This window comes from Cyprinodon tularosa, unplaced genomic scaffold, assembly GCF_016077235.1.
Source record: "Cyprinodon tularosa strain WSP-4 unplaced genomic scaffold, ASM1607723v1 ctg818, whole genome shotgun sequence".
In the NCBI taxonomy this organism is placed as follows: Eukaryota; Metazoa; Chordata; class Actinopteri; order Cyprinodontiformes; family Cyprinodontidae; genus Cyprinodon; species Cyprinodon tularosa.
In genome coordinates, this window is record NW_024039583.1 from 102,976 (window position 1) to 129,994 (window position 27,019).

Here is a 27,019-nt window from a genome sequence, read left to right on the forward strand (position 1 = left end):
AAGGCCTCCATACTCAGGTTGTGTGCGCTAACCGCTGCACTACCAAAGCACACCCATTCTGTCTTAGTTTTAAATGTAAATTGTCTTGTTCCATTGGAAAAGTGTCACGTCCTCAATTAAAAAAAAACTTTTTATCTAAAAAAAAAAAATGTTTTTTGCAGTCAGATTGACTGTCACTTTGAGTTTGTTCAAATTCATTAAAAAAATTCAGAGACAAAAGTTCTCACCAGCGTGATATAAGGATTTGTCTGAAAAGAAAGAACATAAAAACTTAAGGACTTAAGACCTGTTGTAATGCTTACTTGTCTTTCTCTGTAGTAGTAAATTACAGAAACGTTCCAAGTGATTCTTGGTTAAGTAAAAGTTAAAGGGGAACATAGTTATTTTTTTACATTGGGCCCTTGATTTTACATTATTACATCAAGTTCTTCTCACCTGTATTAATTTTGTGTCATTTGGAGCCGTTCCAAAGATATTTCGTTAAGTTATATCCAAGTAACGTCTTCCTATGGGCAACGACTTGAAGGCACAAACTAAACTGTTCATCATTTATTCTTTATGGTACGCCAGCATTCAGAACATGGAGGCCAATCACTGTCCCCCAGACATCTGCGGTTATATTTTGTATATTTATATTTTTTTTAAACAAAGCGGAGTGTGTATGACGTCATCCCCGCGTGCCGGCTACCGTTAATTCATCCTGTCCACTGAACTGCTGCTAGTTTTCCTCACATGCCTGGAAGATGTTTAGTGCTGCTACCACAGATGATCTCGCTCTCCAAATGGAATTGAACGATTCAGATTAGCTAGAATGAATGGAAGGTGTAGAGCGTAGCCGCCTGTGGCCCGGGCTGCCTGTCACAACTTCAGTCCAGCGCACAGATGACGTCAGAAACACTCTGCTTTGTTTAAAAAAGATATACATATAAAAAATATAACCTGTCTGAGGGACAGTAATTCGCCTACATGTCTTCAAACAGCAGAGATGATTTCCTGAGGTTCCCAAACCTGACACCCTGGCTGCACCTAGAAATTCTGTCCAGAAATGTAATGAACAGAATTGGTGACAAAGGGCAGCTCTGGTGGACACCAACATGCACCGGGAACAGGTCTGACTTACTGTAGGCGATGCAAACCAAGATCCTGCTGTGGTCATACAGAGAACGGACATCCCTTAACAAATCCCTTCATTGGTACATTTTTGAGCAAAAAACATTCCAACTCAATAACTGAGCAGATTAATCAGTTTGTAAAAAATATACTTATAATGAGACTTAGGAGAAATGAACCCCTGTGTGTTTCCTCCCATCACTAATCCCACCGAGCAACAACTGGTTGAAAAGACGACATGAAACGACGTCCATATTTGACTGAAAGTGAAAAGTAAAAAGCCGTAATTTTCAGAACTTGGAAATATGTTGAAAACTGGGTTTGTAACGTCTTTTCAACGTCTATTATTGGACTGAAGTGGGACAAAATCAGACCGACCAAATACAACTCAAGAGGTATTTCTGGACTTAAACCAGTATGATGAACCGACCAGATTTAGGCTAAATACCAACGTCTAAATGACATCTGTTGTTTGGAGGGATCAAAGTTAAACCCCTTTAGAGGGAAACCGTTAACACACACTGTGCATACCTTTTTTCATAAACAGAAATAGTTCATTATTATACTAATAAACAGAAATAAACAATTATTTCTGTTTATTCAATTCAATTCACTTTATTTCTATAGCACCAATTTACAACACATGTCATCTCAAGGCACTTTACAGTTCAACCAGATCATCCAGTCAAATTGATTCAAAGTTATCTATCTAAGGAAAACCAGCTGATTGCATCGACTCATTGACTCTTCAGCAATCCCTCACACTAAGCATGCTTGTAGCGACAGTGGAGAGGAAAAACTCCCTTTTAACAGGAAGAAACCTTCAGCAGAACCAGGCTCAGTGTGAGCGGCCATCTGCTGAGGCCGACTGGGGTTCGAGGAGACAGAAGCAGACATAAAAAAAGAAGCATAGATACAAAAGGCAACTGTCAACCAGCTGCACGGGTGGCCCCAACCAGGAAACACACAGCCAGGCAGACGAGCTCCCATGTTAGAGCATGAAAGAGAGCACATCCAGTTAGTCATAGTCAGAAAAACAGGACTACACTGAAAAACAGGTCTAGCTCGCACATCTAGAAACACAGGTGTTGATGTCAACACAGATCAGCACAGCTTGTCTGTTCCTGTTTGGCTGTGCTAAACAGGAACAGACCAGCTGAAGCTACTATGAGAAAAAGCAGAGAGAGCAGAATGTTAGAGATTGAACTAATAGATTCTGCAGAGTGGGAGAAAAGAGATAGAATGAAGCAGAATGATGAAAAAGGGGTCCCTATGTCCTCCAGCAGTCTAAGCCTATAGCAGCAGAACTATAGAGATAGCTCAGGATAACCTGAGCCACTCTAACTAGAAGCTTTATCAAAAAGGAAAGTTTTAAGCCTAGCCTTAAAAGTAGACAGGGTGTCTGCCTCACGGACTAAAACTGGTAGTTGGTTCCACAGGAGAGGAGCCTGATAACTAAAAGATCTGCCTCCCATTCTACTTTTAGAAATTCTAGGAACCACTAGTAAACCTGCAGATTGAGAGCGAATTGCTCTGTTAGGAACATAAGGAACAATCAGATCTCTGATATAAGATGAAGCTTGGCCATTTAAGGCTTTATATGTATATATAAGTGTAAAATATTCTCTCATTGACATAAAAGTGTAGAAAAATAATGCATTTTAAAATGATAATTACACCTGTTGCTAAATATGTTGATATTTATAGTAAAATATACTTATTATTTTATAACATGTAAAGCATAAAACTTAAGGTGTCTTGCATGTTTAAACCTTTATAGATTATTTAGTAGTCTGTTTATCTATAAGAATGCTGAGCCAGAAATCCCAAACACAAATCCCACATGGTGGATACCACTGGCTTGCTGTGCTAGTATCCGTTTGTGTTACCGATCAGTCATGGCCTCATTTTCATGTTCCCCTGTAGATGCTGATTCCACACCCACTAAATGGAAATAAAAATATTGTTTTAGGATCAGTTTTCTCAGTCAAATAAATTCTATTTTATTATGAAACAGATGGAATGTGCTAATGGACTACTGTTACACTACACCCTCTGGAAACCCAAATGACGAGCTTCGCTATGACCTTTTCTTCAGGTAACTCCAAACATTTGAAAAGGTGATTTAATATAGTTATTTCGAGAAGCTTTCATGTATGTCTTTTCTAACTTTCATCAATTTATTTCTCTGTCACAGCTGTGATAAGGACCCACAGACCACTGTCTTTGAGAATGGGAAGAGCCAAATGGGACGCTTTGCCTTTGAAGTATTCCGCTTTGTGAAGCACAAGAACCAGAAGATGTCCACTGTGTTTCTGCACTGTGTTACAAAGCTGTGTCGAGCGGACGACTGTCCCATGCTTATGCCAGTGAGACCAACTCAAAGCACCTATGCACAACATAAGCCTCTTTCCCACTAAAAAATAGCAAATGAACGTTAGTTTTTTTAAAACGTGGGTTGACCTGCCATCAATTGCCATTTAGAACCCTTCCCACTGGTACTAAAAGGTTGTCTAACCCCTCACTGGCAGCTGCATGGCCTCTTTCCCCCCGCCGCTGTGTGTCTGCTGACACCATCATCCTGGGTTAACATTGGTGATATCATCAGTATGACAGAAATCAGGAAAGTAAACAATGGAGAGCAACATGGAGGGAAGCCAGGCCATAGTGCATGTGCTATATTGTTTCGCTCTATTATGTGTCTGAATCCCTCTCACCAGAGCTGCTCCATGTTTACTGAATGTAAACAGAGCTGTTTCTGCTTACTAGATTAGAAGCGACTGGCGCGGTGTGTTGACATCCGTACGTTGCGTTCAATGGTATCACGTAATTTAGTGGGTCAACCCCGGTGTTCCCAAAACTTGCTGATCAGAGCTTGGTGATTTGAACGCGGATCGCTTGCCGAGTCGGTTGACCCGGGTAGACACGCATCAGTGAGCTGTTCCCGTGGCAACTAAAAGCAGATTGTTCCCGGGTTTAAACGGGTTTTCCGGCCAGTGGGAAAGGGGAAATAACGACTTTAGAAGATTACTTAAACAAAGTACAGTTATTACTACAACAGACATTTACAACATGTGAACCACAAGGAAAGACATTATTGCTCACCTTCACAACATCCAGCACATGCATCTAAATTAAGAGCCTATTGCAGAACTAGATAAGAATATTTGTGAGGGCATCTCATCATATTAAAAAAGTTAAACAGAATACAGGAGTGAGGGGGTACTTTCCACTGGAATGGTTGAAATGAGAACAAATCCTAATTAGCAAATTCTTGGCAGGCTTATTTTGCTGTCTCTTGTTTGGCAGCAAGTTACTTTAAAAGATTATTCAATCATGTTGAATAAGCTACGCTTTTAACATGTAATGTTGCAGTGCTGCATTTTTCTCTATCATTCAAGCTAAGGCAAATGTATTTGTATAGCACATTTCAGCAAAAAGAGAACTTAGTGTTATTTATATGATGAAAACATGAGAAAAAAATGTGCATCGCGTGGACAGAATAAGGAAAAGCAAAGTTGAACTAAATCGATTGTGCTAAACTCAACTCTCATCCAAATCCGGATATTTAAAGTGGGGCAAGAGGGGGCCGCCCCCTCAAACAAATGCCTCGCCCCCTCAAAGTTAACCTGACCAAAGTAACTGAACATAACACACAGCAGCCTTAAGTGGCCCAAATCCAATTGTTTGTTGCATAAGGAATAGAAAATCCCTTTATTGTCCCACAATGGGGAAATTCTGGTGTTTACAGCAGCAAAAAGATTATAGAAAAAATAGTCACACAAATTTTGACCTTAGAAAAATGTAGCATTCATCCCACCTGAACCTCATTGTTAAGAAGGTGTGGGGTTATAATCCAAACTTGTGACCTCTCAAAGACTGTGTAGGCAAGTGATTTAACCCTCAATCTCCCCAGGTTGTCAGGCCAGAACAATGACGATAGACGTCAATTGCACTCATGCCCCGCTTTAGTGAGGCTGTGCTGATTAAGATGAGAATTATTGTTTGAGCTTCTGATTATGGTTTATGGTTGCTCTCATGGACATTTAAACCCTTCTGAAAAGAAGATTTGAAAGTCCACAACAAAATGTTGCTGTCTGATGACCTTTACCTGTGAATTAACGAGAGATGATTGAACTTGAGAGAAAAGTGAGCTCTGATTGGTTGTTTCTTGGTAGCCAAGTTTCATAAACTACTATAGGATGATAATGCTTTTAAATTTTCTCCTGTCTGTCTCCAGCCAGCAGGAAGCCCAAACATTCCCATCAACAGCCACATTGCCAGTAAGCCTACACAAAGGCTGCCTAGCAACCAGTGCCAGATTGCTCTCTGAAAACAGCACCTGGTTGGTTAAATCAACCTGAAAATGCCTTGCTGTTCATTTCCAAATGTCAGCCTCTTAGTGGAAGCGTTCCTCCATCACATGAGCACAGATAGAATTGAGTGACTGATGGATAAGGCAGATTGAGGTGATGAGACTTTTAGGCAGTTTTTATTAAGCTTTCCACACCAAGGTTCGGTAGTTTCAAAAAATTTCAAAAAACCATCAACTGGACATTGTTTCCAAGTTTAAAGATATTTGGATTGAGAAAGCTTCCTGGAGGGGAAGCAAAATGTCTTCAAACCTTGGAAACCAAGTCCAGTGGATTGTTTTTTAAACTTTTACGGAAAGTTTAAAGACGTTTCTCTTCCCATCCAGGAAGCTTTTTCAATTTAACATGTCAGAAAATGCGTTGAGTACAAGGCTTTATACAGTAGCCCAACAAACCCTTTTGTTGTATAGAAACATGCAACTTGAAGAGTGTAGAGTTGAAGGGAGCCTCCCCCCCCACCGGTAAGGAAGAATAATTAAGGCAGACCACTTCCCCATACTTGAATTTCTGACGGAAAAATTTGTATAATGCCACGTTATCACCGGACGCAGAAAGAGCAACAAAATCGTGTCTGCTGCTTCATTTTTGCTGCTTGTACCAGTTAGTTCTGGTGCGCGGCTGAAGCAGCTTTGCTGCTCTGGCTGCGAGGTGAAAAAGTGTGTCTGACGCGCGTTGGGCGGAGCTTCACTATCCTTTCTCTGCCTTGCAGCTATATTTGCTGTGATTAGTGGGAATAAAGTAGTTTTAATATGTTTTTAAGTGAGAAAATCCACCTGAAAACTATGCAGCCAGTTCATCCAGGTTCACCGCGGAGGCTGGTAGGTGTTTTTCATCTAAATAATCTAAACTGCAGGCAGCAGGATAATAAAAGCAAACATATTATGCCGGCAGATTTCTGCATTTTAACTGTTTCAGAGGAGTGATCACAGCGCTCTGTGTCATCAGCGATGTGTCTGTCTCACGGCCAGCTCCCAGATCAGCTTCTCTGATTGGTTGATGTGGCGCGTCGAGCAGCAAAAGTTCAATTTATCCATCTTGAGCAGCAGCTGAGCAGCTGAAGCGTTGCTGCTTCAGCTGCTCAGACACGCTGCGCCTGCTGCTCAAAACGTGCTGCGGGACCTTTAGCTGCGCCTTCACGCGTGTCAACCATTGACTTTACATGTAAACTCGCTGCTTCTGCCGCGCCTGCTGCGTCCGGTGTGAATGTAGCATAAGACATAGGGTCGATATGTTGGCAAAGAAAATGCTTTATGCTTACTTAAGACCAGCTTGAAGTTTTGATTCTTCTCTGGAACGGATAACAGGTCACAGAGGGCTACCTCATTCTGGGATGCTGGAGTACAACAGCTTTATGGTACAGCAGACTGTAAACATGAGGATAATAACCTGACTCACTGAGCTGAATGAACCAATCTAGGTGAGGATTATGTCATTGAAGCCACTTTAAATCCAAGAGCAATCGAGGGGTGTGAGATGGTTTTATGGTGTTAACCTGAAATGATTAGTTGAAGATGTCTAGTCATGTAGGTAATGATGGGAAGTCTCTGCGCATCTAGGGCTGTAACATTCACTGTAGTGGAAAGGGGTATGGTCTCAATCCTTGCTGGATTTACAAGAGAATAAGAATATGTCAATTACATGATGCGGCGCCAAGGCCTGTTCTGGTTCTCCCTGTTACGCGGCAGAGAAATACATCCTTTCTTTTTGCACGTTTTTAAGGACAGGTCCACTGTATCCTCCGTAGGTCTTTAGTATCTCATGAGTCATTGCGAGTCCAAGCAAGCAGGCTGCTCTGTGCTAAAAGGAAAAACGTAAAAGGCATCAAACAGTGGTGAATACTGGATGTCCAGTTTAATATAATCCAGGTATATGAATAGTTAATAATAATAATAATAATATTTGAACTTTATTGATCCATTTACCTCTGCATTCAACCCATCCCCTTGGGGAGCAGTGGTCTGCCATTGTGCGGCACCCAGGGAGCAGTGTGGGGTTAAGGGTCTTGCTCAGGGACCCAGAGTGGAGGTTGTGGGGATCAAACCAGCTACTTGCAAACCTTTCAGAGCACAATTGCACTGCTCTAACCACTAGGCCAACACTCTGCTTAGTTCCCTCTGAAATTAATTAAAATAGTTTTTTTTTAAATGGTTATTGAGTCAGATATGTGAGTGTTTGGCTGACGTTTTAGCTCAGAGTCCAATATCTTTCCGTGTGGGGACTATAAAACATATATCTGTGATGGCGGTACTGCTGCTGAAGCTCCTCAGAAATGTAATTAGCACACAGAGCAGTAGAGAAGGTTGGCATCCATTTTCCTTCATGTGTCAACTGTAGAGGTTGCTAGGTGGCAGAGCATACAGGCGGCGAGAGTAGGTGAAGGCTGAACCTTTGTGAATCCATAGCTAAACTCTTCCAGCCTCCTTTTTTTCACAGACCTCGAAGGACCCGGCCAAGGTACACTGGGTCTTTGGAGGATGCAGCCGCTGAAATTGAACACACCCATATATACAGGGGTCAGTTTAATTTTAGCGGTGATACAAGTTCAACAATGATACACTGAATTATTGTTGAACTTGATGACTGCATGAAGAATAAAGTGGGGAAGTGAAGTAGGAGGTAGACGGCAGTTCTACTCTTTACTGTCTCTACTGGCAGAACCTCTCCTTTGGCCAAACAGGACAGGGTGAAATATAGTGTTCAGAGAATTCACAATATAGGAACCCTACATCTTTGGTATTTCTTCAGAGTGTGTACGACCAGGATGCATGTATTCTGGTTCAAATGAGGATGAAAATGGCGCAGGTTGAAAAGTTGTCACCAGTGTGGGTGAATTTAAGTTTCTGGCTACTGGCTGCTTCTTTGGCTCCCTTCCCTTGATCTGCTTTCTATAGAGGGGGCTTATGTTATTAAATTGCTTAAAGTCTCTGGTTCTCCATGAGTAGCTAGCTCATCCTTTAAAGATTCATCTAAGAATTCTAAGAAGTCTAAGAATGCTGCTTTTAGGGGCAGAAAAATCCCAGCCTGAGGCAGCTAGAGTATGAAATTCAATGGAAAATTCAGAAAGTGACATGACACCCTGTCTTCAATTCCTTAACCGATGTTACAAACAGATCTGATCGATTTTATCTGATAATATAAGTTGGAACTCATTTATTAAATCCCACTAAGAGCAACCAGAAACCGCATTTTCTTTGAACCTGGCTTCTAACCATCTTATAGTCTTACCATTCAGAAATCTCAAGATATATGAGATTTTGGCATCATCATGAGGTGACTGATTATCGACTGAATACCAAAGATCTTTGTAAATGGAAACCACCACAACCTGTCTCCCACGAAAAAATGTATCTGGGTTCAGAGAGATGACATCACATAAGGGAGAAATCTGCTGGGTGACTGGGAAAGATGAAACATGATCTAAATAGAAACAAACCCTCCTCCAAAACTTATTTCTCATACCACCTCTCCCTCTAATTGCATTTAATAACTATATATATATATATATATATATGTATATATATATATATATATATATATATATATATATATATATATATATATATATATATATATATATATATATATATATATATATATATATATATATATATATATATATATATATATATATATATATACGAATCAGGACAAAATCCACTTAGAGTGTTTAGATTCAATGATAGTTTGTTTGTTAATCTCGAACCATATCTTAAGTCGAAATAACTAAAGGTTTATATCAGCCATAAGCTCATCTAAATGTTCACCTGTACAAAACATGTTAGCATCGTCTGCAAACAAATTTAGGTATTCTAGAAACTTTGCAGCTGTCATTAATATAAGGGATAAATAATTTTGGCCCAAATACTGACCCCTGGGAGACACCACAAACAATGTCCAACACGATAACTGGCAGTCACCCATTTGCACAAATTGCTGACTGTTGCTTAGATACCTTTCATCCAGAGTACTACTCCCCAGGTGTCATAACTCTCCAATTTCTTAATAATATTTCGTGATTTATTTAGTCAAATGCTTTTTTGAGATCAATAAATACACCAACTGCAGATTTCTTATTATCTAAGGCACTGGTGACTTCTTCTATGAATTCAATGACGGCCATTGTTGTAGATCTTTGTGAGTTACTGACTTTCGGAAAGCAATTTATGTTTATAAATGAATGTATCTAATCTATCCATAAATAATTTCTCCAAAATTTTGGAAAACTGTGGAAGTAGAGAAACAGGCCTATAATTTGTGAAATGGTGTCTGTCCCCAGATTTCTAAAGTGTAATAACTTTGACAATTTTTACCTTTTTGTGTCTCTGAGCAAAAACCCTTAACCCACACTGCTACCCGGGCGCCGGACAATGGCAGCCTACTTTTGGAAAAAGGCTCCCACTGTAAATGATATTCATGAACTCTTCAGTAGGTTTATGATTATTTGTTAGGTAGATCAATATCAAATATGTATTATATATGATGTAACTTGTATGTTTGCTCAAACTATTCTCTAAATATTTCAATACTATAACCAGGAGCTCTGTGTATACAACTAATAACAAAATTTTTTGACTTTTGCATAAATATTTCAACTGCATCTTTAGTCACTCTGGTCATGTTTTCTACTATTTTCTACTTGAAGTTATTGTCAACATACACACCCCCTCTCAAAATAAGCTTTTTTCTCATGAGTGATCAATGTTTCAGAGATGGCTATGATGTGGAACGGGTGTTTAAACTGGTTCAAACAGTCTATGATGCTGTTGAAGTTTGCATATAAATTTCTGTTGATGATAGAAAACGTATTATCTGCTTGAACTGCACTGCCAAATTGATCAGCTGTGTAATAGCAGCAAAGGTTTTTATCTGGATCCATGTTCTCTTCCATGTCCTGACTTATATAATCCATGCAGCTGAATGTTTTCACTTCCAGATTATCTGCAGTAACAGTTGTAGGCGTTAGTGTTTGGTCCATAAGTGACGAAGAAACAGATCCTGTAACTTGTGACATGGTGAATGTGAGTCATGCGAAATATCACCTGTGCTCCAAATGTTCCTTGAAGATTTGAGTTGTATTTATCCAGCTCAGTGATTTCCTGAATGACCAAAACCTTGGCCTCCTCCAGTGTTCCGTTTAGCTTGAAAAAGACCTTACAGTTTGCGACCACTGGACCTTCCTATTAATGTTGACATTCTTCTTGGTCAGGTGCTCGTTAATGAACACGTCTGACCCCTTTAGCATCCTGCCCTGTTTCAGCAGAGCAGTTTTTTGGTTCCGGTTAGTGAACCTCATGATAATCGCTGTACTTTCATTGTTCCCTCGTCTTTGGAGCAGGTGGCACGCTTCAGTGGAGTCAAAGTCCAGATTTATTCCCTTTGGCAAGAGGAAGGAGGCCACCTGTTCCTGCGTGGACACCAGCCAGACAGGGCCCTGATGATCACATCATTCATTCTGGTGTATTGTTCCAAGTCGGCCCCTCAGTCTTCCAAAACTGCGATCCGTTTGTCCTTTCCCCCATTCAGCAGTCATAAAGCCTTCACCTCTTCAACCAGGTTCAGAATGGACTTTTGCTTGAGACGAATGGCCCAGGTTTCTCCAAAAAGGAAATTACAGGTGTTCTTTATCTCCTCAAAATCCTCCAAGGCTGGATTCTTCTTAGGGCTATGCTGGCAACAGGAATGTAAACACCACCACGCACTATCCAAGATGCCGCCAAACCCAAGACTCTCTGATGTGATCTACTTGCTCACACTGTACGTCCAAAAACCACATCCCGACTCACTGCCTAGAGATGGCGCTAGTCAGACTCGTCAATCTAGAAGAACAAATACAAATACAAATACTTCATGATGATCGACTGAATTTCAAACATGTTTGATTTTCTTCCAACCTTACGGTTCCTGATTGGGAGGTGGTTACCCCCGGCAGATGCACGATGAGGCTGAAAACCAGCCCGATTCCCAAAAATTCTTGCACAACTGGATAGTCGGCCCCGAAAAGGGCAAAAAAATCCTAAAGTATATGCCCGAGTTAACAGAAATATAAACTTCCTTGTGATGCTTTTTTGCCCTGTATTTATCCTTTGCAAATATACGAGTACACAGAAATGGATGGAAAGAGGGTCGGGGAGTGTGGCCACCTGGTGGGTAAAATTTCCCAGGAATATGCTACATTTTGTGGACTGACAGCTATACTTGGGGACCAATGACTGGTCCTATTAGGAAATGTTCTCTTCCTGGGATGGAGGTTAATTTAGGACTGATGTATGAATTGAGTTTAGGTTAAGTTTAGGGTTAGTCATGTGTTGGTAAGCTTTAGGTTTAGGGTTAGGCTTACGTTAGGTTTAGGCCATAGAAATGAGGGGGAAATTAATGGAAGTCAATGAAAAGCCCCCACAAGGATAGTTTGACACGTGTGTGTTTATGTGCTTATGGGCCGGTTGGGGGCGTTGTTGAGTTCTCAACAGCCCCCTCTAGTGGTAAAAGTTTGTTAACTGTTTTTGCATAAAAATAACACAAAAAACTTCAGAATAATTTTATGAATCTTATGTTCTTTCTAAAATCATATTCACTCCAGAGATTATTTTTACACATCACCAAAAGCCATAATTGTTCAACCCAATATGCATATCTATCAAAATTAGTGTTGCGGATGAAATGAAACCAGTGATTTTTTTGTGTTTGTGCTGTTTGTCATAGATTTGTGGCAGCAGGAAAAAGAGAGACGTCTCAGTAGGAAAACATTCAAGCAAGTCCTCAGGAAATGCTGTTCTGACCGCCGGGCCCATCATTACTCGAAGTGGTAATGATTACTCTTTGTTCTCTGTCATTTCCTCTGAGTCTGTACTAGCAACAAACCTGCTCCTATTTTTAAGAAAACATAGCATAAATTATAACACAAATGCTTATTTGTAACTACAAATTATTTTTATTTAGTCTAGTTTCTAGAGGCGTCACATAAGAAAAGTAGAAATACTTTGTTTCCTACCTTAGGTAGAAATGTTGGCTATCTAATGTATACTTAACTGATGTAATTGCTTTTTAGATAACTTTTTACTTCTACTCTTTACATTTTTGCAATTATCTCTACTTTCTACTCCTTATATTTTAAAAAATAGTCTTGTTAGTTTGGTTTCCTTTAAGCTAATTTTCATTATGGCTTGTTGGTATTTAAAAAAATAAAAACCATCAAAATAATTTGTTTCATCCAAACAATTAATTCATCTGTGGTTGGACTTGGTGCCGCCCCGACTTGTTGTTCACCACATACCAAAATAAATAATTTTTCAAGATGATTCAAAGGTAAATTTGATATTATTACCGTTAGATATAAAACTAAGAAAATCAGGTCTAAGGAAGTTGTCATCCAGAATTGTAGAAAAATGTTCCTTTAATAGGATAGTGCAAAAAAGCTTCTGGCATTAACAGTTTTTCCTTTAAAAATGGTACTTCAAATGGAGTAAAAAGTTTAAGTTGATCCTCTAAATTCTAGTGTTTGTAAACAGTAGGATTTATACTTCTGCATGAGAAATACACATTAATACTTTTTGACACCTCTGCTAGTTTCCCCGCCAATAGAACAGAGATTATAGAAAATATGTCTGTTCCAGATATTGTGTTTATCCTATAATAGTTTAAAGCTTTGAGAAAAGGTCACAGATTAGCGCACCGTGGTCCAGATCCGGACCCACCTGCTGGCTAATCCGGACCCGACCTGATTTAAAAATTTATAAATTACTGCATGTTGTCCAACGACAGTGTCTAACTTCACTTGCGCCCCTTCTCCATTAAATACGGTAAATCCCTCCGGAGCGTCCGGCTCTAGGTTGCACGTGATCCAAATGAGCCAATGAGCTGCTGTCAGTCTGGGTTGCTGCTGCTACTACTTTTAGACACAGCAGGCAAACCTGTGGCAAGCCGGGCGATGGGAAAGAAGGAGAAGATGATGAGAAAAAGAGAGCAGAGAAAGTGTGGACTGCTGGAAGAACTGCGGTGAACTGGTGAAAGAAAAGTGAAATGGCGCTCAAAGATGACCCTGCACATTTAGAGGATGTTTGGCTCAACCTGCTGCTGTGAAGCAGGATTCTCCACCATCAACAATAAATCTGGATCCAGGCTCAGAATGAGCTCCTTGTTATGTGCTTGAGAATGGCTTAGTCTCCATTTAAACCCAGGTTTAAAGCCTTGCAGGGCAGCCTAAAGCCCACTGCCAACATTAAGACGTAAGAATAACAAACGCTCAGTTCAGATGTAAAATATGTGAATCAGGAAATTTTCTTTATACCAAACTGAAAGATTGTTGTTCTCTACTTAAAAAACAATTTAGATTTTCAAATGGAAAATGTCTATTTTTATATATTTTTTATTTAAAAAAAAACATGGATGCATAAACACCTGCATTTTATTTCAGTGTTAAATTCTGTTTAAAGTAACAGATTATAATTAAAAATGTCTCCGGACCTTTACTGTTTGATGATTTTCTTTTTTTGGAACTCGCTGGTTTTTAATTGGTTACCCCTGGCTTAGAGAATGGCTATATCTCGTTTTTTCAAATGTGCAAAGCCCTCACCTTACTTTCTGCCCTACTGGCTTATGTTAGGAAGCCTGATTGGGTATTTATGGTTCTTATGAAGTCTAATTTCATAAGAAAGCTGGCCTCCTAACATCTATATCCTAGAATCACATCCTTTTCCATGAAATACAGCAGAAAAATGGAATACCTTCCAACCATCTGGCTCCTTCTTACCAATCTATTCACTGCGGCCCTCATTTTTTAAATATCAACTTGTATTTTCAGTCAGTTACAATTTAGCAGCTCAGTACAAGCTTTAAAGATGTTGTCTTGAATAAACATTGCTATAGGCAACCTTTAAAGCAGGGGTCACCAATGCGATGCCCCTCTGGCACCACAGGACCCTCACACATGGGGTGCCCTCTTCTGTGAACGGAACAACTCACCAGTGGGCTAAGCTTGAAATATTTATTTTATACTGTTGCCATTTTGTAAACAACTATGAAGAATTTGATGATGGTAATCACATAGGACCTATAAGCATTTATATAGATTTCAAAATGACAGTTTAAAACCCGAAAATTTAAAGGAAAGTATTTAAAAATGTTAATTAAGCCTAGTTGAAAACTGACTCCTCCAGTACATGGCTCAGCATTGGTAGCCCATTCTATGATCCATGGTGCAGCCTTCATCATTAGAACGATTGGCGACCCTGCTTTAAAAACATTTTAATATTTTCTGAACCATTCACCAAGACTATTTTATCACCTGGTCATTGAGTTTAGAAAACATATTTGTCTCACTGACCAGGAGATTCAAAAAGCCAATGTCCACATTTTATCTACAGGCTGTTACGTCTGTAGCTTAGCAAGAACATAATTGATTACATCACATGTAGTGGAAACACATAATGCTGCATTGTCTATATTCTGGCTGGGTCCGTGCTTGGGCTTGGAGTAGTCATGTTCACAAGTCAGTTTTTGCAAGTCAAGTCTCAAGTCTTGAGTATGCCTGTCGCAATAATCAATTAATCGCACAAAATATGTTAATGTCATGTTTAATTTAAATAACTTCAATAATTTGCGTAGACAGGCTTGGTTATTTCTTTGTGTTTCCATCTCCGTCACAGAAGATTATCTTGGATTTCATCTTGGACACTTTGTCTGCAGCAAGCTCACTTAGGCGTTACTGTGCTGTGATGTGGTTGGCATTATATCTCCTCTACCACTGACATAAAGTTTTAAAGCTGAGCTTGTTGATCAAAGATCAACATGAAATAATAAAATTCTGTATTATTGCTTCAGTAATATCCTTTTGCATGGGATGTCCTTGGCTGTACACCTGCACTCCTTTTGTCAGAAAGGACTCCATGCTGCTCTGTCCCTCTCCCCTCTGCAGTTTTTTTTTTCTGCTTTACTGAATTCAGAGAACCTGTAGATGAACGATGATGTTTATTTAGATTAGTGCCTAGCCTTCTGTAAATCACATTTTTTTAAAGTGTACCAATAGTAGCAGGGATCCAATATTTATAAAGATATGAATAGCTTAAACATACTGCCTTTCAAAGCTTATTTTTCTTCTCTCAAAGCGTAGAGAATGAAAACATGACATTAAAGCAATGGAGTGACTTAATGGTGAAAGTTGGCGATGGCTGATGGACCTACAGTTACTCAACCCGAATGCTTTCAATAGGGTTTGTATTTTCCAAAAATGAGCTCAAACATAAATGCTTTTCCTATTGTTTTCCTAACTAGTTAGACAGATGCATTTTAGTGCATTATTTATAAAGAGCTAGAAAACATTAATGTATAAATACATGACAAATTGTCATGATGGGTTCAGAAAAGCCCAATATGCAGAACACAACGGAGACTGATGAAAAGTTTAACAGAGTTTATTGAAGCACAAGCACATGTAAGATAACACTGGAACTGGTTCAGGCCGGGGGACAGGTTCACTGGAGTCTGTGAGGATGACAGTTCAGTTAGCTCTGGAACAGAAGAGTTTGAGTTTGAGAGTATCAGAAGAATACCTTGAGGAGTCCGGGTTTTTACTTTGAGAGAGGAACTGTTGGGTCCAGAGACTGTTTAGTTCAGCAGAGTCCAATAACCGCTTCAGCGTCTTACTTCTAACTTGAGGGCAGACCCTGGTTTGGGTTTCCAGCTCTTAGCCAAGAGCTGCAGGGGAATCCAGAGAAGAGTCTTCAGGTTTGGCTCAGAGGGCAGGCTCGGCAGGTTAAGCTCATCCAGAGCTTCCAAGAGAAACAGGATTCCTGAAAGCAGAGACAAGGAGGAGTTAGAATCTCATCTCAACAGAGATAACCAAGATTCTCAGGTGTTTGCTAGGCTCAGGTGCTAACCAAACTGGATCAACACTGCGGCGTTGAGGCAAGGTCTGAAGGCAGGTTATATACTGGGGGATCCTCTGATGACGAGATGCGCCTCAGGTGTGTTGGAGGCTCAGCTCAGGAGGATCCACGGCGCACTCTGCTGGAGAGAGGTGGTACAGCTCCAGATCCCAACAGTACCCCCCTCTCAACGACCGCCTCTTGGCGGTCCAGAAGATGTCGACGGGAGGGAGCGCTCATAATCCTCAATCAATGAAGGATCGAGGATCTAGGAGCCAGGAACCCATTGGCGATCCTCCGGACCGTAGCCCTCCCAATCGACGAGGTACTGCCAACCGCGACCTCGCCGACGGGAGTCCACGATCCGGCGGACGGTGAAGGCAGGATGTCCATCGACGTCCAGGGTGGGTGGAGGGGAGTCGGATGGAGGGCACAAAGGGCTAGAGACAACTGGCTTAACCTGGGAGACGTGGAACATGGGATGGATGCGAAGACTCGAAGGAAGGTGCAGGCGTATGGTAGAAGGGTTAATAACCTGGGCAATCTTGTACGGGCCAATGAATCTCGGAGACAACTTGCGAGACATCCCCTTGAGGGGAATGTCCCGAGTGGAGAGCCATACCTCCTGACCAACGACGTACTCTGGGGCAGGACGTCTCTTTGAGTCTGCGAAACGCTTGGTGGTCTCAGAAGAGCAGTTGAGTGTAGCGATGGTGTCTCTCCAGACTCGCTGACAACGACGGATGTGATGGTTGACAGACTGAACCGAAATCTCTCTCTCGTCTGCTGGAAAAAGCGGAGGTTGATATCCGAGACTAACCTGGAAAGGTGACTGGCCGGTGGATCAGACTTGAGAGAGTTGTGGGCATATTCAATCCATCTGAGGTATTGGCTCCAGTCGGTGGGGTTGTTGGAGGTCAGACAATGGAGCGTAGACTCGAGCTGCTGGTTGATTCTTTCAGTTTGACCGTTGGACTGTGGGTGATAACCAGAAGTGAGTGATGACTTACAGTTGAGAGCGGAGCAGAAGGCCTTCCAGACTTGGGAGATAAACTGAGGTCCGCGGTCAGAAAGGATTTTCTGGGGGATTCCATGGAGTCGAAAAACATGTTTCACAAGGAGCTGAGCGGTTTGGAAGGCCGTGGGAAGTTTCCTGAGAGGGATCAAATGGCAAGACTTTGAAAATCGGTCGACGATGGTAAAAATTGTAGACATACCTCGGGAGATTGGGAGACCAGTGACGAAGTCGATGGCGATGTGAGACCAGGGACGAGTTGGTACAGGAAGAGGATGCAACAGACCTGAGGGTGGTTGATGTGAGGTTTTGTTTCTGGCGCAGGTAGAACAAGCCAAAACATACTCTTTCACATCTTTGTGCAGGGTAGGTCACCAGAAACGTCTAGAAATTAGGGCGATGGTTCTACTCACCCGCGGATGAGCGGAAAACTTGGCTGTATGCATCCATTGAATCAGGCGAGATCTGACAGAAGAAGGGACATAGGTTCTGTTTTGAGGACCGTTACCTGGGTCAGGTTCAGAAGCCAGAGCAGAGTTTATGAGATCGGTGATTTCCCAGGTAACCACTCCAACAGTGCAGGAAGCAGGAAGAACGGGTTCAGGCGTCTCGGATTGATCAACGGAATAAAGACGAGAGAGAGAATCGGGTTTGATGTTCTTGGATCCGGGTCTGTAAGAGATAATGAGGTTGAATCGAGAGAAGAAAAGAGACCACCTTGACTGACGAGGGTTTGCTTGTTTGGCAGACTGGATGTAGGCTAGGTTCTTGTGATCAGTCCATACTAAAACCGGGTGTTCAGCTCCCTCAAGCCAATGTCTCCACTCCTCCAATGCCAGTTTGATAGCCAGAAGTTCACAGTCCCCAACGTCGTAGTTTTGTTCTGCTGGTGAAAGTCTACGAGAGAAAAATGCACAAGGGTGAACTCTTTGATCAGAATCGAGTCTATGGGATAACACAGCTCCTACACCAGAGTCAGAGGCGTCCACTTCGAGGATGAATTGCTTGGTTGGATCGGGCTGGATTAACACAGGGGCTCTGGAAAACAAAGTCTTTAGTTTATCAAAAGCGTTTTGTGCTTCGGGGGTCCACTGGAAGGTCTTTTTGACTGAAGTTAGAGTTGTAAGAGGAAGAGCTGTCTGACTGTAGTTCCTGATAAATCGACGGTAGAAATTGGCGAAACCCAGGAATCTCTGCAGCTGTTTACGGTTTTCAGGTACCAGCCAATCCAAAACTGCTTTTATCTTTTCTTCAGATGGCTTAACCTGCCCGCCCTCGAGCACAAACCCTAAAAAGGTGACTGAAGGTTGATGAAACTCGCACTTTTCCGCTGTAACAAAAAGTTTGTTCTCCAATAATCTTTGCAGGACCAGGCGGACATGTTTCTTATGCTCAGAAAGATTTTTAGAATAAATCAGGATGTCAATGTAAACAAACACAAAGAAATTTAAAAAGTCTCTGAGGACATCATTGACCAGGGCTTGGAAACATGCAGGGGCGTTAGTGAGACCAAAAGGCATGACTAGATACTCGAACTGGCCGCAAGGAGTCTTGAAGGCTGTCTTCCATTCGTCACCATCTGTAATCCTGAGAAGGTGATACGCGTTCCTTAAATTGAGCTTAGTGAAGACAGTAGCCCCTTGTACTGGTTCGAAGGCTGATGCTAGTAACGGAAGTGGGTATTTATTTTTGACTGTTATTTGGTTAAGGCCTCTGTAATCGATACAAGGTCTTAGAGAACCAGATCCCAACACAAATAACAGCTGATACCAATCCAAACAGCATTATATCATCAGAGGTGTCAAGTAACGAAGTACAAATACTTTGTTACTGTACTTAAGTACACTTTTTAGTTATCTATACTTTACTCCATTACCTATTTTTCCTCCTACTTCTGACTTTTACTCATTACATTTTCACACATGTATCTGTACTTTTTATTCCTTACATTTTTAAAACAAACGTTACTCGTTACTCTTGGCTTTGATTTAATGTTTATAAATATTGATATCACGTCATGTGCTCCATCCAATGAAGATCATTGGCGCCATCCACATCTAGTGAAAACTGATTTTAATTATAGCTTGAGATTTTTTCCCCTTGTAAACTTTCTGGTAAACTTGGAGATATATTTTATTATATGTTGCATATCCCAGTAGATCTGTTTCTCCTTTAAATCTGCAGCTGTCCCCTGCTTGTGTCTCGGTTCTCTGCTTAAAAACAGATTTACGAACCTGTCTACTATTATAATGATGAAAGAGAAACTGATTTTCCAGATATCTAGAAGCTCTGCAGTCTGATTCTGTTCAACCAGAAAACAACAGATATGTCTTCATTCTAACCTGTAACTCTGAGTCATGGTCCTCTGAGAAGCCCAGCTTTTTTAACTAGTAAAGAAAAACACAACATTTGAACTACGTTTTCTCAAGCTCCTTGCACCATAATACTAACCTGTATTAACTTAAAATCTGGTGCTTTTTTTTCTGAAAAAGCTCCGTGTGTCTAACAAACTGATTTTCCGGTGGCATTGTTAATTTTTTTTAATCAACCCGTCTCCTAACTTTAACTTAAACATCTATGGAAGTAGCTGCCGGTGAAACTCACTGACTGCTGCTGTGTGTCTCCTTCAACCACTTAGCTGCTATGTACGTCAGTGAATAGCGACCCCAATAATTTATGTCTCTGATCCAATGATAGGCTGGAAAGAAGAGGAGCGGGAGAGAGGAAAAAACACGCTCAAAACGCTCTGAACACATGTTGGCTGCAGCCATTCCAGTTACTGTTGGCTAAAGTAAATGAGCAGAAAGGGGGGGGGGGGGGGTGTCCTGCCGAGGATGTCCACACCAGTCCTTCAGAGAGTTAGTGTGATTTAAAGTACTAAAAAGCTAACCTATTACACAGGGACTAACCTGTCCGGGTTTTTCAGGTGGCGGATGAAATTAGATGAGGTGGACCTGGCGTTGTGTATTTTTTTCCTACAGAAGCTGCGTCACGTAGCGTTAAACCTGGTCTACACTATGAATATTTCCTGTTTGGTACCTAATGGCAGGAACTCTGTCTGTAGTGCCGTCCACAACGCCTGGCACACCTCAGACACTATTCCAGACTCGAAGCAGGATGCTAGTTTGTAGCTCTGTGCGACGGTCTGTTTATTTGCACCCGAAGCCGAAACATGCAGCGCCATGGACAGTCTTTCGGGAAAACTCACGGTGTGTCGTCTGGCATTGGATGAGGGGTTGTAGATGACGAACAAGCTTATCAAACCGACACACGGACACCCACAATCCTAGCTAGCTCGTGTCCCTCTTGCGTCGTGGCGTGGAATAACAGTGCAGACCATGCTTCAAAATTGGGCATAAAGCAAAACTATTTGTGTCATACCAACGGCAAGCTAACCGCGACACACTGCTGCAGGAGGATACACAACCCTTTAGTACGTGACTGCCTGACAGCTGTTATTCTGCCTCTACAGTCAAAGTAGTAAAAAACTAAAGGTTGCTCACAATTCTGAAATCGCAAGTCCAAATCAATTTGGAAGTCATTAATTATGCAACTTAAGTACTCGAGTCTCAAACTCGTCCCCATCTCTGGCTCGTAGTTCTTCTAACTTATTTCATAATGATCTGACCTTGTCCATGATGAATGATGGAAGAGATGGCTTGAGTTTCCTACTCCTCACTCTTCTCCTTGCTCCTGCTCTGCATCCCCTTTGCCTCCCTTGCATCTCAGCTAGTACTCGTGGAAGTAGTTGAAGTATTATTTTAGCCCTAGAGTTGTAAATAAGCTGCTCCACACTGTAAAAATTCAACTTGATCTGTTTGCTATGGTTACATATCATAGCTTCTAGAGACAGAGAGGTGAAAAGCAAAGGTAGCCCCTTCTGATCTGAATGGGAACAAACTCATAAAAGCAGAGAGGGGGTGGTAGAGGGAGGTGATACATTTAAAGGCATAACAGAGAAGCTTTGGGATAAACGTGGGCGAGATGTTCATTTGACTGCAGGACACACTTCCAATCAGTTTTGAGCCAATTCATAAATAAAAAGAACTAAAGTTCACACAGATGAAAATGAACTAGATTTGTTTCATAGATCACTGACTCAGTTCACAAACCTTTAAATGAACTAGTTCAAGTTCATTTGGTAAATGAAGCCACAATCCTCCACTATAGAACCTTCTATTTCCCCCTTTTAAAAGTGTGGCCATAATATGAAGTCTTTATTTAACCAAATTAGACAGAACTTCAGAAACATACAGAAACATTCAGGTTCTGCTGAAAAGATCTGGATAAAATTCTTTCTTCCGTTCCTCATTCAGTAGCAGATATTTCCACAGATACCTCGGATGCTTTAACTCCATGTCTCACTTTAAATTGGAAGTGGGCGTGGCTGATGTACAGACTAGGTGTTTGCACAAAACTATGCGGCGGACTAACTCAAATGGTCAGTCACCTGTCCTGCAAACAGGAAGCCTGGGTTTGTAGCCCAGCTAGAGGGGAATGAGCCACCAGTTTGGATCCTTGGGCAAGACCCTTCATGCTCACGCCTGCTTTGGGGAGTGGCGGCCTAGTGGTCAGGGCATTGCACTAGGAATCCTGAGGTTCTGAGTTCAAGCGCCACCCGCAAGGACTGCCACTCTGGCTCCCTGGGCAAAGACCCTTAATCCCACACTGCTCCCCGGGCGCCGCACAATGGCATCCCACTGCTCCCCAAGGGGATGGGTTAAATGCAGAGATTCATTCTGTTGCTCTGTATTTGAGAAAGTGTAATGAAAAAAAAGTGACTTTTTTTCTGTCCCAGTCTTCCTCTGTTAGTTGATCAAACTCTGCCAAGCACTCTGCTAAACTGGCATCAGAAACACCAGCAGACCGGTCTGACTGGAGCAGACTTGTACCTGCAGTAGAAATGCTGGTCTGTCAGGTTGTAAAACCTGGCATTTTCCAATGAAAAGTGTTATTTTCTGAACTTCAACATTCAGCTGTGTGTGTCACTCATTATTCTCAGACTAAATATCGCTCTCATTCCATGTTCATTACTTAAAAATGAATCGTTTCACTAGAAGAAATTAACATATTAAGTGTTCATGAACATCACTGATTCCATTGATGTGGAAGACCTCCTGCCTTGTCCCAGGACCAAAGAAGACTCGGCCATCAGTCCTCAGTAACTGTAGATTACCCTGTTGTCCAACACCATGAAGGTCCTAGAGAGACTTCTGTTGGTTCATCTTAGCAAACTAACCAGCAGCTATCAGGACCCCCTGCTGTTTGCTTATTATCGTGGAAATTGAGTTGATGATCCCACCCGGTTCGATCCTCACAGCCTGCACTCTGGGTCCCTGAGCAAGACCCTCAACCCCACACTGCTGCCTGGGTGTCGGCAGCCCGCTGCACCCCAAGGGGATGAATTAAATGCAGAGGTAAATTTCACCAATGTGAGATCAATAATGTCCCATTATTATTTAATTTAGTCTGGTAAACTGCCTTTGACTCCAGCCAGATTTGGCCACACTAATCACAGCACAGGACATGGGACTTTAGGATGCGTGACTCTCAGCCCCAGATTCACCCACTTTTCTACAAGCATAACGACTAGCTGGATTCAACCTGACTTAATTTATGGGAAACTCCAGCAGACTCAGGTGGAGGCATCAACACTCACCTGGATCAAATACTAGCTGACTAACAGACCATAGTGTGTTAGACTGAAAGCTCAGCCAGTAATTATCAGGACATGAGCACCACAGGGGACGGTACTCTCTCCATTCCCTTTTCCTCTGTTCACCTCTGACTTCCAGGACCAGACAGAGTCCTGTCACCTGCAGAAATACTGGGATGACTCTGCAGTCATTGGGAGCATCAAAGATGGAGCAGAAGCTGAGGACAGAGAGCTGGTGAAGCGCTTTGTGGCATGGTGTGAAAACAATCATCTCATCCTGAATGTCAATAAAACAATAAAATAAAATAACAGCTGTTATGACATCATGGGAGAAGAAGTGGAGGAGTATACATACTGGACTGGAAACACAGCCCCACTGAGCAAAAATTGGTTGAAAAGACATGACTTGGATGACATGAAAAGAAGACATGATTTACATCCAAATAATGTCTACATTGGGTTGAAAAGAGGAAAGCTAAAAAAGCCTTCATTTTCAAATCATTGAAAAGACGTTGAAAACTGCTTCTTATCAACATATATTATTGGATTAAAGTGGGACAAAATCAGATAAAACAAACAGCCCAATTTTCTACAACTATTTTTGGAGTAAATCAAGACTATGATGGACCGACTAGATTTAACACCAACGTCTAAATGAGCAGAATTGGTTACCTAAAGAAGCTTTGCAGCATGATGCTACATATGCTCTAGGATTCTGCTGTGGAGAGTCTGATCTGTTCCTCCATATTCTGCTGGGGTAACAGCATCAGACCTATAAAAGCTAAACCAGCGGATAAAGTGGTTCTAGGAACTCCTTTAGATCCTCTAGAGATGATTTCACAATGAAGGATTCTTCATAGAGTGAAGAATTATGGATTGTGATGGAAAAATTCCCCTTTTCAATTAATAAGGAATGTTTTAATAGAAATGAACTAAATATAATCAGGCAGCTCTGTCAGTTATATCAATAGTTGCTTTACAAACGTCCCCCTATTGCAAAACATCACTTGTTGTCAGCCTCCGTTTTTCTTTAAACAGCCTTTAATTCAGTCTTACATTTTTGTTTAACTGCTTTTTTCTTAATCATAAGCTGAAAGGACAGTTTAAATAAATCATCAACTTTATTCAGATTATAGAAAAATAAAGGGAATTTTATTTCATAAATTTATTACTTTCTTAATTTTATTACAAAAAGAAAATAACTTTCTTCGCTATGATCCTATTTTAATTTATTTTTAATCATAAATCACATTTAAATAGATTTTCTCTAAGAAAAGGAGAAGAGGAATGAGATTAATCAACGTAGTGCATTCAGGCTCACGCTTTAGGCCCTTAATCAATTTTGGGCTTAACTAACTTAATAATTAATTATTTGTTGAATTTATAATCTTTTTTATCTTGATACAAGAAACATGGAAGGATCTCACCTCCATCTAATAATTAGGCCTACCTTGAAAAACTGCTAAGTGCATACTCAAATTTATTTTTTAACAATTAAGTTGCTGTGACTCTTTTTTTAGTGTAACCATAATGCTGGGAATTGATTACATTTTATTTGTCTTTTCACAGATGAAACACCAACTAATAATTCTCAACTGGGTAAGCACTCCTATACACACACACACACACACACAATCTGGGTTTAAGGTCAATGGATGGGATCAGAGTTCTGAATATTAGCCTTAAAAGGTTTGTTTTAGGCAACTTGACAAAGTATTGGGGGAAACAAAAGGTGAGTCTGATCCCTCCCACTGGACTGGCCTACACTATGGCGGGCATACACTGTGTGATATTTTCAATCGTACGATGAAACCACAGGGTTTGACAGTTCCCCGCTCATGATGTATGTTCTTATACTCTGCGACCGAACGCTCTGATGCGATCTACCTGCTAACACTGTACGTCTAAAAACCCTGTGGGACTCAGCTCTGCAGTGAGATGGCGCTACTCGGACTCGTCAAACCAGTAGCAGAGGAATATGAAGCTCACTAGAGTGAAACACGCTGCCTTTGCAATCTGTGCAATGTTGTGCTGAAAGCCCTAAAAAGAAAAGAAAACGAGGTATTTGGACAAAGACATGGCTGCGCACACGTGGCTACCACGGTCTGTCAATTTTACAGAAAGAACTCCATTTCACTCATTGCACCCCCGCCATGCTGCTGGGTTTTCATCTGAGAGGAAGAAGAAGAAGAATCCTTGTTTGCCCACTGAGCGATTTGCCCACGACCACCTTAAGATGGCTGACTGAATTTCAAACATGTTTGATTTTCTCCCGACCTTACCATTCCTGATGGGGGGGGTGGTCGTTAGAGGCTGATCGCCCCTCTTTACCCCCTGTATACTACACCACGCACCATCAGGCTGGAAGTTGGGCTGATAAAAAATGATCACACGACTGGAAAATCGGCCCAAAAAGGGCAAACATTCTTACAGTTTGTGCATGGCTCTATAGGTATAATTCATTGTTCCACCTCAGTGCTCCACAGCCACTGAAGGACAGAACAGAAGGAGCCTCTTAGATGAGAGGGGAAATGACTTCTGGAAAACTTCACCTCCATTTGCCTAAATTGAACTTTTTTAAGTTTGATCACTGGAACAAAAAACGAAATCTAGATAAGTCATTTTTTCTTAAAATAAGTGCATTTCTTCTTGATTTAAGGAGGTAAAAGAGACATTTTGCCAATAGAACAAGACAATTTACGTAAAAAAATAAGTAAACACAATTGCATTGTCCTATTTCAAGGGCATATTATCTAAATGTTTTATTTTAAGAGTAAAAATACTCATTCCATTGGCAAACTATCTAATTTACCTACTCAAATTAAGGGTAAATGCACTTAATCTAAGAAATTTTTACTTATTTCTAGGTTGTTTTTCCAGTGATGCCTTGAGAATCTTCAATGATGAATATCGGCCTTTATTTCCTGCTATATATACATATCAATATATATAAATAATATAAATATATACATGAATAAGTGAAATATACATACACACAATTATATTAAGTGACATACGTTTTGTTTTGTTTTGTTTTTTGTATGAACTATAATCCAAACACATCACACATTTTGTTTTTCTGAGGTAATTATGGAGATTTTGGCATCTGCGCCTAATGAAAACACAACTTTTAATGTGAAATATAACATCTAGCCAGTGAAAAACATTGATTTAACTATGTTTTTATTCCTGCTGAAAGTTTTTTCCGAAAAAAGAAACCAGTTTTATCTAAAACCCATAAGTCTTCAGAAAACACATATTACATGTAGTCCCACTGGAAAAGTGATTTCCAGAGTTTTGAAGCTTTACAATACTGCTGTGTTAGGATGATCAAGTAGAGGAAATGTTTATTAAAAATATAATCAAGTTTATTTTGTTTCTTCTGCTGCAGCCCTTCTGAATGCTCCAGAAATTCAAATGAACACAGTGACCAGCATACTCATCTCAGGAGTGGTCGTTCTGGGTGTTATAAGCATCTGCATTTCCCTCTTCTTCCTTGTGCTCCTGAAAGGCAGGAATACTCTTGTCACAAGTTTGTCTGGTGTCCGAAATGCAGCGTTCAACGGAGCGCATTAACTCAACTAACCACAGGCTCATCTCCAAACCCTGAGCAACTGGAGACAAGATGCTTTTGTATGTAGTTGTTCAAAGAGTGGCAGAAATGTTGCTAAAGAAAAAAAAGTTATGCATTTTTTAGATATGTTCAAGTTTGTATATAACAGTATATTATACAACAGATGTTCAGATTATTTGATGTATTGGAGATACTAAAATGTAATAAACACCAAACTCCTGGAAACGTATCAATAAAGATATCTTTACTGATTTTTCAGTGTCCCAGTGACAGACAACAAGGAAGCATTCAGACTGACAATCATAAAATATAAAATCAGAAATAAAATGAATAAGAAACTGTAAAGTTAGGGAAAATTTACAGCAAAAGGAAACAAAATAGGCATTTTCTGCATTATTAGCTGAATTAAAAGGTCCCAAACAATATGAATCC

General features: G+C 40.8%; 1 protein-coding gene across 1 annotated transcript in view; it reads left to right on the forward strand.

Annotated features, from left to right (window-relative positions):
• The window catches only part of LOC119774564 (zona pellucida-like domain-containing protein 1), a 52,526-nt gene extending 25,714 nt beyond the window's left edge, over positions 1-26,812 (forward strand). The window contains exons 8-12 of the mRNA XM_038272100.1: positions 3,128-3,208; positions 3,308-3,479; positions 12,183-12,285; positions 24,583-24,612; positions 26,405-26,812. Of these exons, the coding sequence (XP_038128028.1) occupies positions 3,128-3,208; positions 3,308-3,479; positions 12,183-12,285; positions 24,583-24,612; positions 26,405-26,589 (571 nt within the window). The 3' untranslated portion in view covers positions 26,590-26,812. The remainder of the gene's footprint in view (positions 1-3,127; positions 3,209-3,307; positions 3,480-12,182; positions 12,286-24,582; positions 24,613-26,404) is intronic.
• The last annotated feature ends 207 nt before the right edge of the window (positions 26,813-27,019 follow it).